The 18,219-nt window shown below is 41.0% G+C and overlaps 8 protein-coding genes across 8 annotated transcripts; 5 read left to right on the top strand and 3 right to left on the bottom strand.

Annotated features, from left to right (window-relative positions):
* Nucleotides 1-1,296: 1,296 nt before the first annotated feature.
* SJAG_00794 (spindle pole body protein Nuf2) lies at nucleotides 1,297-2,621 on the top strand (the record flags this gene model as incomplete). Its single annotated transcript, XM_002172024.2, has 2 exons — nucleotides 1,297-1,732; nucleotides 1,768-2,621. The coding sequence occupies 2 exons, from the start codon at nucleotides 1,297-1,299 to the stop codon at nucleotides 2,619-2,621; spliced, it is 1,290 nt and encodes a 429-aa protein (XP_002172060.2).
* Nucleotides 2,622-2,992: 371 nt separating this feature from the next.
* Nucleotides 2,993-3,658, top strand: SJAG_00795 (ubiquitin carboxy terminal hydrolase Uch1; the record flags this gene model as incomplete). Its single annotated transcript, XM_002172025.1, has 1 exon — nucleotides 2,993-3,658. One exon carries the CDS (start codon nucleotides 2,993-2,995, stop codon nucleotides 3,656-3,658), a length of 666 nt encoding a protein of 221 aa, XP_002172061.1.
* A 61-nt stretch (nucleotides 3,659-3,719) lies between these two features.
* Nucleotides 3,720-9,184, bottom strand: SJAG_00796 (adherin). Its single transcript, XM_002172026.2, has 11 exons — nucleotides 9,005-9,184; nucleotides 8,766-8,967; nucleotides 8,010-8,721; nucleotides 7,617-7,958; nucleotides 7,312-7,575; nucleotides 6,803-7,273; nucleotides 6,148-6,762; nucleotides 4,955-6,102; nucleotides 4,777-4,912; nucleotides 4,058-4,738; nucleotides 3,720-4,012 (listed from the first exon to the last, which is right to left on the bottom strand). The coding sequence occupies exons 1-11, from the start codon at nucleotides 9,099-9,101 to the stop codon at nucleotides 3,845-3,847; spliced, it is 4,836 nt and encodes a 1,611-aa protein (XP_002172062.2). The 5' UTR covers nucleotides 9,102-9,184; the 3' UTR covers nucleotides 3,720-3,844.
* A 6-nt stretch (nucleotides 9,185-9,190) lies between these two features.
* SJAG_00797 (ATP synthase complex assembly protein Atp25) lies at nucleotides 9,191-10,939 on the top strand. The gene has a single exon (XM_002172027.2). The coding sequence runs from the start codon at nucleotides 9,368-9,370 to the stop codon at nucleotides 10,829-10,831; it is 1,464 nt and encodes a 487-aa protein (XP_002172063.1). The 5' UTR covers nucleotides 9,191-9,367; the 3' UTR covers nucleotides 10,832-10,939.
* Nucleotides 10,864-13,684, bottom strand: SJAG_00798 (ATP-dependent RNA helicase Dbp10). Its single transcript, XM_002172028.2, has 2 exons — nucleotides 13,371-13,684; nucleotides 10,864-13,296 (listed from the first exon to the last, which is right to left on the bottom strand). The coding sequence occupies exons 1-2, from the start codon at nucleotides 13,579-13,581 to the stop codon at nucleotides 10,943-10,945; spliced, it is 2,565 nt and encodes an 854-aa protein (XP_002172064.1). The 5' UTR covers nucleotides 13,582-13,684; the 3' UTR covers nucleotides 10,864-10,942.
* A 260-nt stretch (nucleotides 13,685-13,944) lies between these two features.
* SJAG_00799 (ribosomal protein subunit L23) lies at nucleotides 13,945-14,657 on the top strand. Its single transcript, XM_002172029.2, has one exon. It carries the CDS (start codon nucleotides 14,057-14,059, stop codon nucleotides 14,549-14,551), a length of 495 nt encoding a protein of 164 aa, XP_002172065.1. The 5' UTR covers nucleotides 13,945-14,056; the 3' UTR covers nucleotides 14,552-14,657.
* On the bottom strand, nucleotides 14,553-16,189 carry SJAG_00800 (AP-2 adaptor complex subunit Apm4). Its single transcript, XM_002172030.2, has 3 exons — nucleotides 16,068-16,189; nucleotides 15,939-16,003; nucleotides 14,553-15,886 (listed from the first exon to the last, which is right to left on the bottom strand). The coding sequence occupies exons 1-3, from the start codon at nucleotides 16,074-16,076 to the stop codon at nucleotides 14,647-14,649; spliced, it is 1,314 nt and encodes a 437-aa protein (XP_002172066.1). The 5' UTR covers nucleotides 16,077-16,189; the 3' UTR covers nucleotides 14,553-14,646.
* Nucleotides 16,189-18,192, top strand: SJAG_00801 (ran GTPase binding protein). Its single transcript, XM_002172031.2, has 5 exons — nucleotides 16,189-16,424; nucleotides 16,475-16,543; nucleotides 16,588-16,622; nucleotides 16,680-16,872; nucleotides 16,911-18,192. The coding sequence occupies exons 1-5, from the start codon at nucleotides 16,302-16,304 to the stop codon at nucleotides 17,943-17,945; spliced, it is 1,455 nt and encodes a 484-aa protein (XP_002172067.2). The 5' UTR covers nucleotides 16,189-16,301; the 3' UTR covers nucleotides 17,946-18,192.
* The last annotated feature ends 27 nt before the right edge of the window (nucleotides 18,193-18,219 follow it).

The raw sequence follows: 18,219 nt of genomic DNA, 5'->3' as shown, positions 1-18,219 counted from the left end.
GAGTCTAAAACGATATCTACGTCATTTCCTAATTCGAAAGCACACCAGTTCACCCATGATTGGAGGATAAGTCCCGATAATAATTATCAGACCCGAGATAATGTACCCCGATAATTTTGCTAGCGAATCACATTTCTTCTAATTACCACTTGCCGAGGCCAGGCCTTGTTTAGCATGCGCATATTCACCCCATTTATAAACGAGCTAAACGAGATGTTGGGCGCTTGTCGAATCAAAGTGCGTAAAGATCGCGGGAAATGGGACACTTTTCACACCTTGTTCATTAACCGAACGAATAAATAGAGCTAGAAGGGTTTCGGGACGCCGGCATTTCGCGAAGCTAAGACTTCTGATGTGCAACTCTCTGCAGCACGTCTAAAGTCTTCATATAACACGTCATCGAAGGAAGTCGCAAATGCTAATAAAGTCGGTTCTAGCGCAATCTCAGAGTTAATTTTATTACGTATTCGGGTGCTTGTACACGGCTTGCGAAGCTCCTGATGCAGACAAAAGCAAACGGGATTTATGTATATCGCAGATGCTTCTATTTCTGCGGCTGTCCCCAGTTGTCGAGTGTCTTTGACTGACCATCCAGCGGCTGCTGAGATGTCGCTGCTAGTGCAAATCAATCACGATATCTCTAATGCTATTGGCCTTTATTGGATGCCTCCTGATAAGGTAACACTAGCTCAAAAACGTGGCCAGGGGCAACGGAACGCGGTTCACTATCATTGTGCATCATCTTATCTATTATCTTTTGGTGAGTTGACGGGGAGATACCGCGGTGCAGCGCAGAGATTATTTAGCCGAGCGAATAAAAAACTGGCTAATAGGTCTATAGTTGAGGTTTCACACATCCACAACTAGTGACGTTACGCTACATCGTTTGGCTAGTCGGATATTTAGCAAGAGAAGAAGTTCTAAACAATTAGAAATAATTGTCCCATTCACGTTTTTCGAAGTTTTTAGGAAGATCTTACACTCTCCATTCCGGGAGCAATCGCCCCTCTGTTTTCCGCTTTCTTCCACGCGGAACTTTGTTTGTATTCTTATTGCGGGTAATCAGCATATCTTGTTACCTATGTCACTCCGATATCCCAGCACCGTCATAAGCCCCCGCATGATCTCCTCGGCGTTACCTTTTGGCTGACCGTTACCTTAACGCACAGAACTGTGCTCTTTCGCACTGCTAAGAAGTAGCGACTGCATTTGACGCGACGCGACGCGACACGACACGAATTGCGTTTTGGTGTCGAACTCCATGTACCTTATGCCAATGTCTTTTTTGTATGAATAATGTCGCACAAGTTCACGTTTGTTAGTTTGTCCTCTGCCGAAATTCTAACATGTATGAACGGTCTTGGAATTCCCTTTTCCAAGGAGGATTTGACAAAACCAACTCCGGCACGCGTTCAGGCGTTATATGAAGAGTTTCTGTATATGTTTATGGGTGTAACGAATCAGGATGTGGAAGGACGGCTAAACAAACTTCGAGAGGAGGTTGAAAACTTGGATTCAATGCAAGACACGCTTATGTTTATGATGTTTTACCAAAAAGTTGTTCAATTTATGCACAAAATATCCGTAGACGATTTCAGCCTACGAGACTTACTAAAGCCAGAAGCTGCACGATTACGGCGAATATTGTCTGGGGTCATCAATTTTGCTAAATGCCGGGAGCAAAAGCTCCCGTTATTCGATGAATACATGCAGAAAAGAGAAACGATACTGCGTCGGTACAATGAGTTGACCGTTAAACACCAGCAGGTATTTGCACCAGCTGGAGGAAAGTAGGGCCAGAAGAGCACTCCCAAGAGCCCGAAATAAAACAACTTCAACAGGAAAACGAAGTGCTTCGAGAAACATTGCGTACAATGAAAAAAACACAGCTTCAAGCGAAAGCCGAATACGACAAGCTCAAATCAGAGGCCAAAGAATTAATGTCCAAAGTACAAAGTACGGTGTTCTTTATCCAATCAGCCGTTCAGGAGGTGGATCGGTTGCGCTCTTGCATCGTTCATTCGCCCGAAAAGTTGAAGACGACTCTTACAGACATGTCCTCAACTCTCTCTGCCGACAAATTAACTTTGTCTCAGCTCGAGCAGAAAAGAAGACAGCTACAAACCCGAAGTGGCGCCTTAACACTTGCGGAGACTGACTTGAATTCGTGCATAAAAGCACTTGATGAATGCGTGCTCGAATTAGAAAAGCTTGAACAAGCAAGTCAGCTCTGTTACACTAATCGTGAGCTGTACGACCAACGGTTGCTGACACAAAAAGAAACAGAGTTCCGTAAAGAGCAACTTCTGCGGCAACTACATAATGCTAAGGAAAAGCTTGATCGTGAGCAACGTTTTGGCGCTTCTAAGCTTGCTGCTGCTCAGGAGCGCATCGACAAAACACGAGAAGAGTATCAGATTATTTCGCAGGAACGAGCTCAAAAATTGAAGGAGACAGAAAAGAAAAAGGCACTCATCACATCGTTGGAACAGCAAATACACAAAGCACACGAGGATGCCGAATATCAAATGCAAGCTATTAAGACAGAGTTTGCTAAGCTGTCCGCACACGTTGAACTGTACATGGCTGAAATGTACAATGCTATGCAAGCCAGCTCATAAAATTCCATCAAGACGGGACGGTTAAGAGCTCGTGTTCTTTTTCTTTGCCTCCCGTGTCCACCTTTTGGATTTGTATTTCCTTTTTCTTACTTTTGATCTTGTTCTGAGTTTCCCCACATTTTAACCCGAAAACGAATCCGCTTATCCCCACAACACTATTTATTTTAATTTTTTGTCGGTGGTGTATAATACTTTAATCCAGGAAGACGACACCTTAAAGCGTCCGCATCTGGCACACAACGTGCGTTTTCGGCGGTTGTGAATTGTATCATTCCGTTCCATTTTAAACATTCCCTTACGTTAACTTTCGTTTCTTTTCCGTGGAATTAACTTGATTCCCTGTTACTTTTATTTCACTCATAATTCACAACATGTGGAAACCATTAGAAAACAACCCTGAAGTTCTAGAGGCTTATCTTCAGGAAATTGGGGTAGAGAACGTTGCAGCATTTGATATATTCTCACTGAACGAGATTCCAGAATACTTACCTCGTCCCATTTTTTCTCTCTTGCTGGTTTATCCAGAGAACACTAACACAGATGCTTCCCGCGGCTTCGAAAATGATACAATTGTAGATTGTAACACAAAGAATGTTCATTGGTACCCACAGACAATTGCAAATGCATGCGGAACAATGGCTCTTTTACATGCTGTAGCTAATGGTATTCCCGAAAACAAGCGGTTGCCCAAGAGTTTTGCTGCTTCCCTTGTTCAGGAGACGACTGGTTTAACAGCGGAAGAAAAGGCAAAGTATATTGAAAACTCAAAGGAGCTGGCTCGCATCCATGCAAAGTTTGCCGGTGCTCCGTCTGAAGATTCGTCTGACGCAGACGTTGAGACGGACTTGCACTTTTTGTGCTTCACCAAGGGAAACGACGATTATATATATGTTCTTGACGGTAGACGGAAGGGTCCAATTCGTTTGTTTCAAACTGATGGAGACGTTTTAAACGAACGGGTGCTGTCAGTAATGAGAGACTTGGTAGAAGCCGTGAACTCGCCGTTTTTTTCCGTAGTCGCTTTAGCAGACTCGTAGCAGAGTCAAGGGAAAAACTACTAGCTTTCTTTGCAGCTTGTGTCACAAGCATGAATGCATAAGTGAATTGTCATTGAATATTTAAAGGTTGATATGTTCTAGTTTGCGTATATATGTGTGTATATATCAAAGGATTTTAAGAGGCAGTCATAACGGTGTTTCATGTCGGTGAGATGCAGAGTAAAATTACAGTTTCCGCAATTTCGCGGGTGATGCTTCCGAAATGTCCATTGCATCAAGGTGATCAGGAATCGTAGCAGAATGAGAGTATGCACTTTTTCGTTTATTAGACGGTTGCTCATCGTCAACAGGTACAACATTTGCAATGTTTTCCTCTTCGAACAATTGAATACACTATGCTGTTAGCAGGAATTTGATAAATACATTTGCGGAACAAACCTTTTTATACAACGTTGCATATTCTTCTCCCACAACGCAGAATGAAGGAAGTAATGTTTGATTGCGAGGAGGAAGCTTAATGTCGCGAAAGCTTTTGGAGATGTCAAAGTTTTGTATCCGAGTTTCACTGATGGCATAAGTGGACGTCAAGTACCGTTTCAATAGTATAACGTTAGACAACATAATAGCATTAGCTTGCTTTGATACGGTGTCTTCCCCGACAGTTTGGAGCCATTGAATAATGAAAGGTCCATTTGTTGCTAACATCGCATTCGCATAGTGAATAATGGTTAAAACTTCATCGTAAGCCATATATTCCAACAATGCCAAAGCATAGCATATGAACGTGTAAAACTCCGCTTGATGAGCACTAGTTTCAACTAAGTGGGTACTGTCCAGTTCAAGCATTTTAGCAATTCTGCAAATAAATCGCTTACGCGATTTAGTGCCTTTACTGCGCGCAACAATTGTGTATATGTTTTGCAATGGTGAGTGTTTGTAAAGGAGTAAACTGCTTGGGTTATTCAGATTCCGGTATTTGTATAAAGACATGACTCCTTCAATGTAGAGACCCTCCAAAAGTGATTCGTGTTTTTGAATAAGTTCTAAATGGAGGTTCATTGCCATGTCTCGGTACAACGGCTGCGGACTTTCTTCAAGCGCTAACAGAGTAGGAAAGCACTGCTTTATTAGTTTAATTTTCAATTTAAGCACCATACCATTCTAGGATTAATGAGTCCTTGTTGAACAACCGACTTCAGTATGTCGAACGCTTGTGAGGAAAGTGATGTATCTTCTGAAAGTGTAAACTGTAAAATGTAGCTCAAGTAACGTTGAGAAAGGCAGGTCGTGACTCTGGAATGCTACGTTAGTAATATAGCAAAAGTGTGCGCATACCCTTCATTTTGCATATTGTCATAATGGCCCTTAAAAACGGCGACATCCAAATCCACTTGCTTATTCTTATTGTTCTTAGAGTTTAGTTTGGCGTCCGCCTCCCGAATAATGTCTTGATCGATAGATAAGATTTCTCTTAGGGCAGCGAAAAAGGTAAATATTTTCTTTTTGTCCAAGTTTTTAAATATAGTATCAAGAACCTGCACCACTCGTTCGCTAACGAATAATGATGGACTTGCTAAACAAACATTCATAAGGCATTCCATTGCGGAATCCACAGTATGGCTGTTTTTCGAACTTAAGTACTTCAGAAAAACATTGCTCAAATAGAGATATATCGACGAATCCTTAATAGCAGTCAATAGCAAATTAGATGGATTAAAGCAAGCGTCAGTGAAGTCACCGAATTTGACGAACAATCCTAAAAGATCCAAAATTCTTGAGACCTTTTCCGGCTTGGTGTCAACTGGAATAGTACCCAGATTTGTAAGACAGGATTTCAAGATTTTTTGAAGACGTTGATGATCGCTGAGTTTTTCGAAAAGGTAACATAAGCAGGGAACGAGTTCGCGAAGGATAAACGTACCTGCCTTTGGCAAAAGCTGAAGCAGGACAGTCTCGACTTCACGAAGAAACGAAACAGGAATGCTTGGTTGGTAGGGAAGAATTTGCCTCAAAAGAGCAACAACATAAAAGCACATTCTCTGTTCCTCTAGATTAGAAGCGCCTTTGAGATAAGACTTTAGCAATGTAACTTGGCTTTCGGTAAACAGTGATGGGGTAGATCGCGAAAAAAGGTATAGGGTTGCTAAGATCTCCCGAACTTGTTTTGAAGCGCTTTCAGAATCTACTACGTAAAGGTTTTCCATGAGTCTAGAAAACAGAGAGCCAAGTAGCATGGACAATCGGAACTCTAGTTCTATACGACCTTCATCAGTGCTCGAAGCTAACATCTGTTTAATGGATGCAACGATACGTAATTGAATATCACCAGTAGTTTCCGCGAAGAAATTAGTAATAAAACGGCAATGTGCATTCAATGTCGTTTTACTGACAACACTAAGATCATCAAATGTTAAATCACCGAAGCCTTCTTGTAACGGTATGGAACCGAACCATAAGTCTTCAAGTATTTTTAAGGAAAGTACCTGTTCAGAGTTAGAGGCTTCTCAGTAAATCGATGTGGTGCATACAGTAATGGATTCTTCTTGATCAGTCCGTCGAAGAAGGAGCTTTAAATAGATGTCGTTATGGATTGCCTTATCCTGAGTAAGGTTGTGAAAGTCTCGAAGGTTTTTTAAAGCACGTTTTCGAACAGCTGTAGAGACATCACTAGTCCTAAGGGAAATAACCTCATATATTGAGGGTAATGCATCCGGATTGGACAATATATACGACCCAAGAAGGTCAACAGCCAATTCTCTCGCAACAGCAGAATTGTCGTTGAGTTTTCCTATAACTTGGTTTAAGAGGACAGGTTGAGTGCGCAATATTTTTGGTAAATCATTCATATGGTTAAGAATACGAAGGCTTTTCGTCCGTAAATTTGCTTGCGGGCTATCTATAAAGCCAATAATTAGAGAAATGAATGACTGCAAACTTTGGTACAACGAACTCCCGTAAAGTGACAGTAAATAGAAATCGTTCAACTGCTCGTCATTTGGGGAGTTAAATACATTCATTCCGTTACTTGCGGAATAGCGTAAAATAAATGTGATCAGCTGTTTTTTAACAACTTCATCTCTAGTGTTTGGCTTTAAACTAAGAAAGTAAAGCAACCACAGATTTCTAGAGTACATAAAATTGTACTTTCCATGTTAGTCAAAAAACGTACAAACAAGCGCGTACCCGATAACAACTCGAACGAAAAGATAGCTCATATTGATATGCGATGCATACATTTGCAATCTTTTCGATTTGATTTAATAGGTCTTCGGTTAGGGGTTTCTCTGAATCCTTATTATCAAATGGTTGAAAACCGTATTTCTCGTAAAGCTTCACGGAGAAAGTTTCATTAAGTTTGTTCACAATGATACTCAAGAGTTCTAAAGCTGAACGTCTAACTGCCACAGTTTGGCGTTCGTTTAGAATTATGATAACCAAATTAAACGCAAATTGTCGCACTAAAGTTTCAACTGAAGGCCATTCTGGCAAGGTTAACATATTTAGCAAATCCTCCACAATGGCATGCGTAAGAGCGGACATAAATGTGTTAGTATCTGATTTTGCTTGCTGCATTGCCCTATTGAGAAAAAAAGAGACAGCGAGATTAGCAAACTTATATTCAAGTTCGCGGCTTTTTAGCAAGCGTGAATCAATCTAATCATTAGCATAATAAGTAGGTAATTGTAACATACGGATTCTATTAGTTTGGAATAATTCTTCATAGACTCGTACTTTTCTACAGTTTCAACGGGGACATTGAGGTCCTCCAGAAACCGATTAATTTCAAAAGACGTCGACTGTATCAACTTAACCAAGAGCGTTGAAATTGGTAGAACCTGTTTTCTGGAAGAGAGTCTATATGTTCTTAAAAGGGAACGTGAAGCAGGTAAAGTGGTTAAACTCATCAGTGCTTCTTGTAAGACGAACTCACGATGAGAGGGATAAGTCGAAAAAATCTAAAATGTTAGCAGAAAAGCATGATTTATTGTAGTTGTACCAATTGCAAACACTCAAACGCAGAAGATTGAATAACGTCAGCAGCATTAGCTGGTATGGTGACAGTATTTTCCTTCGCTGGAGCTTCAAGTGTTACGAGAAAAACACTTAAAAAAACAGTGCGAACTATAATAGCTTCAGAGAAAGGTATCAACTCCGAGAGTTTGGCAATCATCATGAGTGTATCAGAATACTTTCCAAAGACCATTGAGAATTTCGGTTTAAGAGATGGGTTTTTCTGTACTCCATCGACACTATAAAACTGTAAAGCTTGTGAAATGAAAACCTCACCAATGGAGTAAGTCTTTTCCAAAATTAATGAAAGTGTAGTTTCATCATGGAGCTTCATTTGATAGTTAGTAATAGTAAGTGAATAGAGATCTAGGAAACGCACCTTAACATAAGTAGGAAAGTAGCTTAAAATAAATACAATAAAATAAATGAGCTTCAAGATGTGCTCCAACGATTCCAAAGCATCCATGATTTCGTCTACATTTTGAAGAGGCATGAAGTGAGGAGGTTTCCAAGCTCGTAATCCAGCTTCGGAGAATGACTTTAAATCTGCCATTGCATTTTCCGTTACTACACTTTCCAACTTCGTTATTTGTTGAAGTCTATTAAAACTTAGTATTAGACGGTCTAATGCGAAGTTCGATAACGAGAGACCCATAGTATCCGGATACACAAAAAAGAATGGCCGCATTTCTCGAGGAATCTTTTGTGGCTCTAAGTGAAATCCGGTAGACAATGTACTTAGCAGTGAGTCCAATTCTTCTTTTTGTCGCGAAATATCATCCTCCAGGCGATGAAGTTGAGGCGCATCATTTTGCTTGTGCAGTGCACTGACGTTGGAGGGTTGATTAAGCGGCTCATCTTTCACGTGTGTATTTCGTTCGACAATGTTTTCAGATGTCCGACTTGGGGAAGAAAGCAATGATACATCAAATGACACATTCGTGTCAGATGAAAGCGAAGGTGTACTTCTTAAAGGCGTTTCTAATTGTACATTGCATGGAGGACTGAGTGATTGGAGGATAGGGGGGATAAAAAGGGCGGACGACTTCTGTTGAAGGGTGGGCCTCTGTGAATTGGTACCAATCAGTTTACTAAAGAAGTTTTAGTTAACTTTCTTTCTTAATCCCGTACATACATTGTTTGATTTTCTAAATCGTCTTCTTTGAGGATAGTTCTTAGGCTTTCTTCGTAAAACTTAGACTCCTCAGGATTCAAAGAAGATTCGTTTTTGCAATTTAAATGGTCAAGGTAACGCGTCATTTGTTCCATTTCAGATTTATTTAACTCTAAAGGTTCGTTTGGAATACGAGAAGATGGGGTCAACGCGACATTGGTACCTATTATGGTCAGTACAGATCAATTCTGCATTCGTACCAAGTGAAATAGGAATTCCAGTAGTCAATGGTGTAAATTTGAACGCGGAAAACACATCAAAAGACGCGTTTTCGTCGTCCTTTACGTGCGTTGACATATTGGTGAAAGAAGAGTTCGCATCGCCTACACGAAATTATTTCGTCTACTACCGCTTATAAACTTATTACTACCACTCAAAAAGGAATGCGATTTCAATGAAACAGGGTCCAGACGAAGTGAGTTAGAAGAGTTTATTACATCTACGCGTCCATTCTGTGTTGTTCTTCGGATTTTCAAATTAGTAACAAATTCGAGTTTTTTTGGAACAAGTTGGCATACTGAGAAGCACTCCGTGAAATTGCTTAATAACAAAAAGCTAACCAGATGAAACAAGCTTTGAAACTTGCTGCATGTTTAAGAAAAACTACGTTTCGACGATCTACATTTGAATTTTTGGTGCCATTGGGCAGAAAGTACGTTACTTCAACAGCTGAAGGATCACAGAGAAGTGCCAAAAAACTCTGGTATCAAAGTGATAAACACAATATATTTCCCTCCATAAAGAAAATTGACATTGAGATACCGAAGTTACCAAAAAACACGCCCCTCTTCGTCGAGAAACTATTATTACATTTAGCAAAGGATTCATTTGTTTTCGACTTATCATGTGTGCGCCCGCGTGCCGAAACAAAGCTTCAATCAGAATGTGTTTTTCTTATAATCGGTAGCTGCAGAAATGAGTCTCATATTATCTCTGCGTCTAAGTCCCTCAAACAATTACTGAAAGATACAAAAAAATATCATTATGATACACAAGGTCTCCCCCCCTCTGCAAATTACAAGCGGGCTCAGGAGAGGCGCCTACGAAAGAATCCTCGATATGACTCTATTATAAATCACACTTCCGCTTGCTTGTGGACTTGCACGTACATTGAGGAATTAAACGTGTACGTTCATCTGCTGACGCCTAAAAAACGCGAAGAGGTACAGCTTGAGCTGTTGTCAGATGATCATCAAGCATTATTCCACGATGGAACGCATTTGTCCGCAGTCAGAAGTCCGTCTGCCAATAGTGTGGAAGTAGAAGAGCAAAATGGCATGTCAAGGGAAGAAATTTTTAAAAAGATTATGCTTGCATGTAATGACATGAATCAGGCTTTTTGTCACAAACATGGATTTTTGCTTTCTCACATCAACTCAAGTCAACTATCAACAATTGAGAAAGAGGAATTCAGTAGTGTAAGTGTACGTGACTTACTTTTGCAGGCTGCAACTGCTAAATGTGATCCAAATAGTCATAAAGATCCCGAAGCCATTGTGAGTTTACGTTTCAAGCAAGTGTGCTTACTATATCAAACGCTACGTGATGCGCAAATAGTAAGCAAGCAAACATTACAGAACCTATTTGTAAGGGCTTTGTTAATTGCTTCTTTCATTGAGTCATCTTCTACTACTGAAAATCCTTACCTTGACTACCGTTTCCGCAAAATTGACCAGCTTATAAGGCGACAAGGGGTCCAATATAACAGGGAGGACATTAAGATTATTATTCACATACTCGTTAGCACACGAAACTGGACGGCTTTACGAAAAAGATGGAACGAGCTGAAGGTTGCATCCATTGAACGGGATTTGGATTTATATACGTATCTCTTTCAACAGGTAGCAAACAGCAAATCACAATGTGCTTCAGATTATTTAATTACATATATCCTTGAAGACTTGAAGTGTGAAATTCCGACGTATACGAGTTCAACTGTTCTGAAAAAATACATAGACATATGTCGAAAAAATACACGCTCGACGAACACAACGGTTGATCAATCTCCACTGAATTCTGTTTTATGAACCAACAATAAAAATCATTCGCACACAAACAATTCACTGTGAACCATAGATTTATTAAGTCTACCCCAAAAAGATAAATAGAGTAAAGTATATGTACAACAGCTAACACATTTAACGGTGTTTGCGAAACTTTCTTGGAGTACGGGCATTCTTTGCCTTCCGCTTTTCTTGAAGTTCATGCTGTTTCCGAATCTCAGTAGCAGTACGAAGTTCGCTTTTGACGTGGACACCGATACCCTTCTCTTTGGCTTCTTTGACACGTTTCTTACGAACTTCATAGTCATCACGATACTTGTCTGGCATCTTTGGTGCCTTAACTGACTTATGAACAAACCGTTTGCCACTGGAATTTGTGCCTTTTGTTTCTGTTGAAGCTGCATCACCATGAGATGCTTTCCAGGCATCAAAGCGACCACTTCTATATGTAGCTGGAAGTTTGACACCACTTTCACCACGGATAATTTTAGGTACTCCACGAGAACCATCTTCATCGTTAACGATATTAACAAACTTTTTCTTTTTGCTGTCCCATCTCTGACCACCGCGGCGGGACTGGTCAACACCTTCATCAGTGGTCAAGTCAAGTACAGCACTGCGAGCAGCGGCAGCAAAATTCTCTTCTTTGCCTGGGTTGACAGCGTAGCCAGACTCTTGAACATGCTCAGCGGGAGCGTAATGTGACATGTAATACTCTTTATCACGGAAATCTTTTTGTTTTTTAGAAGAGTTGGAAATATTAAGTGACTTTGAATCAGTAAAGACAGCTTCGACTTCTGACTCAGAAACTTCCTGTTGTTTTTTGAGCTTTCTATCGGTAGCAAACACTTTTGAGGTCATGGTATTTGCTCTTGGCGTAAACTTTTCCCGACGCTTCCTCATAATTTCAGCGGCCTCAGTACGCAAGTGACCATGTTGCTTCAATTCGAAGACAGTTTCCGATGGTCGGAAGGAGGAAACCTTGGCTAATAAAAGAGCACGCGCTTCATCAGCGTCATCAACCTTGTCCTTCAGAAGAGGATTGATGGAAGACCAACCACTCGAACCAACTAGCTCCTTTGCTCGCTTAGCGCTTTCGGCACTAGAAGCCGTTCTTGTTCTTATATAAAGCTTTTCACCTTTTGCGGCGACCTTGCATAATTGTGCGAGTTCCACATTCTTCGAAATAAGGGATTCATACCATTCCTGCATGTTGGAAACATACTCAGACGGAAGAGATCCAAGTACGAGTTCTTTGGTGAAATCACATTCTTCACGTGACGCGGCCACTTCAGCGGTAACCAGATCTCTGTTCAAAAACAGCTTTAAGTCCAGTAAATAGCCGGCATCCTCTGCACGTACAAAAGTGTATGCCCAACCAGTGCGTCCAGCACGAGCAGTACGTCCAACTCTGTGGACAAAGATTTTAGGTTGGGCAGGGAAATCATAGTTAACGACATTGGAAAGTAAAGGTATATCAATACCACGAGCAGCAACATCTGTTACTACCAAAACGTTGCTAACACCGAGACGGAAATTGGTGATCTCATTTTTTCTGGCCGTTTGATCCAGGGAACCATAGATACGAGAAACACCGTAACCCGCTTGTTTAAGCATTTCTGTAATGTACTCAACATGATGCTTGGTGGGAACGAAAACAATAGTGGAATCGCTCGCAGCAGTTTCTGGCTTTTTCAGGGTATGCTCCAGCAGTCTTTTTCTCTTCTTAGGATTCTCAGCTTGAGATGGCAATTCGGCTGGTTTCAATTCTTCCTGTAAACGCAAATGAATTACTTCTTGCAAAACGTAAAGCAAGGCGGCTTCCCGCTCTGCTGTTTTCACGGAGAAAAAAGCACTTTGCAAATCAGAGGAGACCTTTGATTCAACGTCGAGACGAACCAAAATAGGTTCCTGAAGTCCGGCCTTGGCAAACTCTACCAAGTTCTTTGGTAACGTGGCCGAAAATAAGAGCGTCTGTCGAGAAGAAGGAAGACCATGAAGAATCTCTGTTAATTGCGCAGCAAAACCCATCTCAAAAAGTCGATCAGCCTCATCGAACACAACATATTCGATAGAACCAAGCTCCAATTTCATTTCGACTTTTAAATGCAAGAAACGACCGGGAGTAGCCACAATGATATCAGGCTTGTTTGTAAGTATACTAAATTGTTCTTCCAAGCCCTCACCACCAACGATTACTGCTGTACGAAGGTTGGTGTCTTTTGAAAAGTCCTTTACGACTTTCATGGTTTGCAGCGCAAGTTCACGACTTGGAGAAAGAATAATTGCACGGGACCCGGATTGAGCACGGGAAGCCTTTAGTTTTTCGATCATAGGAATAACGAAAGCAGCGGTCTTGCCGGATCCGGTACGAGCCATACCAACGACATCTCTTCCATCTAACACAAACGGGATAGTTTTTCTTTGGATAGGAGTTGGTGCCTTGAAACCCTTTTTCGTAATGGCACGTAACATAGTAGTGCTGAGGCCTGATAAATATGTTAGTACCTATCCAAGCAAAGTTTTTATTGCAGGAAAGTATCCTGTCCAGCGAGTAACTTACCCATTGATTGGAAATTGGTAGCCTTTCCGGAAAGCTTTTTTCCTTTTGTTTTACGATTTACTTCAAAAATCTTTGAGGCAATGAATTTCTCTTCTTCTTCATCGTTAACCTCGACATCGTTTGTTTTTGCATGTTCAGCAGGTTGCGCGACAGAAAATCCATCAATTGGCACGGATGCCAAAGCATTCGTCAGATCAAAGTCCTCTGCCATATTTTTTTAGTGCCCGAGAACTATTTCTCTTGGGAATCCGGCTGAATTTCCAGCGATATGGTAGTTTTTGACCTACGGATAGCGTTGGAGTTACAGCTACGGAGATGGTAGCAAAATTCAGAATCATTTGGCTGCTTAGATGTTGTTACTTTAGGTGGTTACAAGGTGCTGCGTTAAGGTAACAACGATTGACAAGGGTAATTGCAAGTGGTTGAATCTGCAGTATACAGGTATGAATGGAATAGATGCTTTTAATTATTAATATATTCACGATCATCATGCCGTTCACAAGATATCACCTTTAACTTGTATCTGTTTTTATATATTTTTTTATTTTTTTTTTGTGTGGAGACCCAAGTAATAGTCAACACCAAAAAGTCAACACCAAACGTTAGTTAGCTGGTCGCCAAACATTAGGCAAAATGAAGTGAAGTGCAATATTACTTGACAACATTTTTGTTATTTGTTATAAAAAATGAACACAATTCCCTGGCGACAAGGAACTAAGCTGGTTTACCTACCAAATCTTATTTTCACACTTTACAAACGAAGTAATCTTCCTCCAAATTTCGCGGCATTTAAGGTCCCGCTGCATGTTAATAAATTCGATGTCCGGGATTATTTATTACATGTTTATAATTTAAAAGTTTTATCCGTCCGTTCAATGATTTTTGCGAGAAAACTATACCGTAACCGAATGGGTCAGGTAAAACGACCCAAGTCTATTAAAAAAGTAATAGTAGAAATGGAAGAACCATTTGTTTTTCCGGAACCACCAGAAGACTTGAGTCCATGGCAGATGGGTCAATTACTTCCAGATGGAACAAGCGTTCGAAGAGTGAGTCAATTCTCTAATGTTTACGAACCCTTTCATGTTCATCGCGTGAACGCAGAACTTGGGAAAACACACTTGCCCGAAGTCATCCAAGGCCAGTCGCTGGTAAAAGCAATGCTGAAAAAACTGAAGTAGAATATCGAACAGTTATGTTCCCATGAAAATAATTACAATTGTTTATGATGAATGACTCTATTATAGTTTTCTTACCTATAAATATTATAACTACATTAAATCCGAATCTCATAACTGCCAGCACGGGTTGAATAACGAACCCATTTTATGCTTTTGTACTTGGGATTATCGTAATCGTACACCTTTAAGTAACGCACGACGGTACCAGAACTGGTAAACATGAGAATGTTGAAATCGAGTGAAATGGGTGGTCTGGACCATTGCTGTTGAACGGTTGTATGGGAAAGCTCTGCTTCAGCGGACAGAACATGCTCTGTTTGTCCCATAAACCGAGCGAGTTTCCAATGAATGCAATTTTCTGAAGGCTTATATTTAGATTTGCCTTGGGAGGACCTCACGGAAACTTTTGTTGCATTGAGGGGAACGGGAACACAAACACTAACAGAGGAGGCTAGCTTCGAACTAAAACTAGAACGAATAGAAATGCGATAGACAACTTTGTTTTTAGATACCTGTTCAACGATGGGGTTTACACGAAAGGGAATATGTATATTCTCGCGCGCGCGATATTTCATCAATTCGAAGTTCCCGTCCGGAGGAATGAAAACAATTTTTCTTTCATCCTCGAATTGCTGTAAGCGCACACATTGATGGAATTGACAGTCTTCCAAATGCACACCTCCTTCGAATGATTTTTTAGAATCGTAACCTCTTTCATGACCCTTAAGATCAAAACTCAATTTGTCGTTAAGACCCAATTCACATTCTGGCATTCCGTTGAGCATGGTACGAAGATTAATGACACCGGAAACATCTGCTCTTAGCACATTGCCCGTGGTTCCAATAAGCAAGTTCATATTTTCAATAACGTCCACATATATGGTGTTTTTTCTATGCTTAACATCAGCACCCCTCCATGAAATAGCACCAGTAAGCTGTGCGGTAACACGCTGCGACGTCGTCTTTTCTGAACTGGAGCTAGGTCCACCTTTCGACTTAATGCCTTCCGTAGACAGATATGATTTCAGAGCACTCATTTCGGTTGTCTGAGGCACGCCAAAATCAATTAGCTCATCAAGGAGCTCGTAGATGAATATAAAATTATCCTTTACAGAGCTTTCATTAAGCTTTCCGAAGTACCGGGAGCACAATTGAATAAACTCATCAATAAACTCGAGAACAAGTGCCGTGTTAACATTTCCTTTGCAAATAGCGACAACGTAAAGATTATTGTGTTTTATGAAGAAATAAGCGTTCGAACCGATTGTTACAATGGGGGACCGAATCTCTGTGTTGGAAATCACTTGGACGCGAAAAATATCTGTAACAGAACGTCTTCATGGGTATGTTAGCAATAAGGAAAGAAAATGAATGAATCCAAACTCACTTCAATTCATGACGAAATGTTCGACAAATGAGTGTTTCACCTTTCAAATTAAACAAAAAGAACCCCTAAGTAATTAGAAGAAGACACAATCAACCTTCTACCAAAAAATTGTAGGTGAAAAACACATACGGAAATCATAAAGAAGGCGGTCTCTGTGGTGTATATTCTTTACAGCAATTCACTCTTTCCTTGTCCCAAAACCAATACACTGCTCGGCTAAGCTGGCTCCCTCCCGAACTCTTGGTGGTGAGTTTTAGGTAACGTCTTGCAGGTAACGACAACATGTCCACACATTTCTCACGCGAATATTCACGTCTAGGAAAAACACGCGTTCGGCGCGTCTGTTTGAGTGAATAGGACGTAATGGATCAATTGCTGACAAAAGTAACATCAAGTGCTGCTACGTATGCTACAGCTTTTGCTATAAGAAGTGGGATCCAGTGGGCCGGCAGTCTTGCCGCGAGACGCCTGTCAAAATACATTCACGTAAGACTGTTACAGTCGAATTGCCCGTTCTGGAGTTACTGACAGACCAGAAAACGACATCGGAACGATCGCAATATTCCTTAGAACTGGTGAAATCGCGACTAGAACAGAAAATCAGGGTTTGTGGTATTGAAATACGCAACATGGCTTGTTAACAGAAAAGGCAATAACTCCGGCCATTGACTTAATTGAGTTGATGTACGTGACGATGAAACACCTCGTGTATTGCAGTAGGATACTGACCGTTTATCACAGTGCTGCTCGGGGCAACTCTAGTCTTCAAAACCTAGTTCCATTGATCATTAGACTTCGTGGTAATATCGATAATTTCAATGACACTCTTGCTGAGTACACCAACATGTCCCCACCGTCCAGCGAGCAAGCTGCTTCTGCTCGCTGCGACGAGGTGCAGAAAAGCTGTGAGCAATTACTTTCCAGCATTGAGCAGGTAGGCTTCTTTTTTAAAACTAAATGCTAATAACTCAGGCTATTCCCCTTATCAATTTGGCACTGACAACATCGGGCGTAAGCCTGTCAAGCACGGTCACCGATACCATTTCCCCTTCTCGATTGTTACAGGCGGCTTCATTTCTTGAATTGGCAGACGAAAAGTTCAAAAGCAAAAGTTCCGCCAATATACGAGTCGGTCCACCTTTTGACATGATTCTATACACAATTTTCAGCGGTCATTCTCGGGGTGCTACTGCAAACGATGATGCCATCGTTTCATGGAAAGAAACATACGCGAAAGCAAAAATTACTGTCGAACGGAAACGTCATGCGAATTCAAAGCACGCCTATTGTATAACGCTTAATGAGGACCTAAACGATGGTCGATATCACGATGAAATAGCGGGTATGCCCTCTCCAACGAAAGGTGCCTTCCTTCAAGGTCGAAAACGAACTATCCCCGTCAGCCAGGTGCGTAAAATTTCGTATTCACTTTCCGGTCAGCTTCTAGACTTGGAGCAAGCCCGCACTCCAGTCCTGGCTATACAACTTTCCAAACCTTCCTCTCCCAAAGCTCCATCATCCAAGAGAAAGTCCATCCTAAAATCCAGCCTCGATGATGAGGAAAACCCATTCATTGAACCATTAAAGGGAACCCTCAACGATCCCCCGAAACCAACGCCAGACTTTGAGTGGATTGCTCTGGAGAAATGGACATTTGATGAAGCATCTTCGGACGAAGAGGATGACGGCTTTTATGATGAAAGCGATGCTTCCGATGCTTCCGATGCTTCTACGTCCAGTTCACCATTTCACATCCCTTCCAAAAAAGCGCAGGCCATTGACACTATGTTACCAACTGCAGAGGATGAAATTACGAGGGCTCTTGCTGCTCTTAACATAGAAACCAGCAACAGTCTCTACATCACCAATCCGAACAGTCTTTCGCTATTAGAGTACATACTACGACTGTGCGTTTTGCAAGAGCTGCACCAAAAACCATTCCTCGAGATGTCTGATGACGAAATTACACCAATCCTGTCTAATGACTGGGATTCTTCCTTTCTCTAAACATTAATCCTATCTCCGACTAGAACTAACACAAATTTTCTCCTCATAATTAATACGGTTTTGAACTTATATACGTTGTCGAAGAATAACGCTCATTTATTACAATTAAAAGTCCTCACACACCTGGTTGATGCCCATTAACGAGAAACACAACCATGGACCCTGCATACTGTAGATTAAGATTTCATAATTATTCGATCTATATACAAAAAAAGTTATCATGTGCTCGTTTAATTAGCGGTAGCAGGCGGTATATACTCGCCGCTCGTTTGCG

The sequence above is a fragment of the Schizosaccharomyces japonicus genome (genome assembly GCF_000149845.2).
Source record: "Schizosaccharomyces japonicus yFS275 unplaced genomic scaffold supercont5.1, whole genome shotgun sequence".
NCBI lineage: Eukaryota > Fungi > Ascomycota > Schizosaccharomycetes > Schizosaccharomycetales > Schizosaccharomycetaceae > Schizosaccharomyces > Schizosaccharomyces japonicus.
The sequence above is the reverse complement of the archived record's forward strand: the minus strand, read 5'-3'. Positions and strand labels throughout refer to the sequence as shown.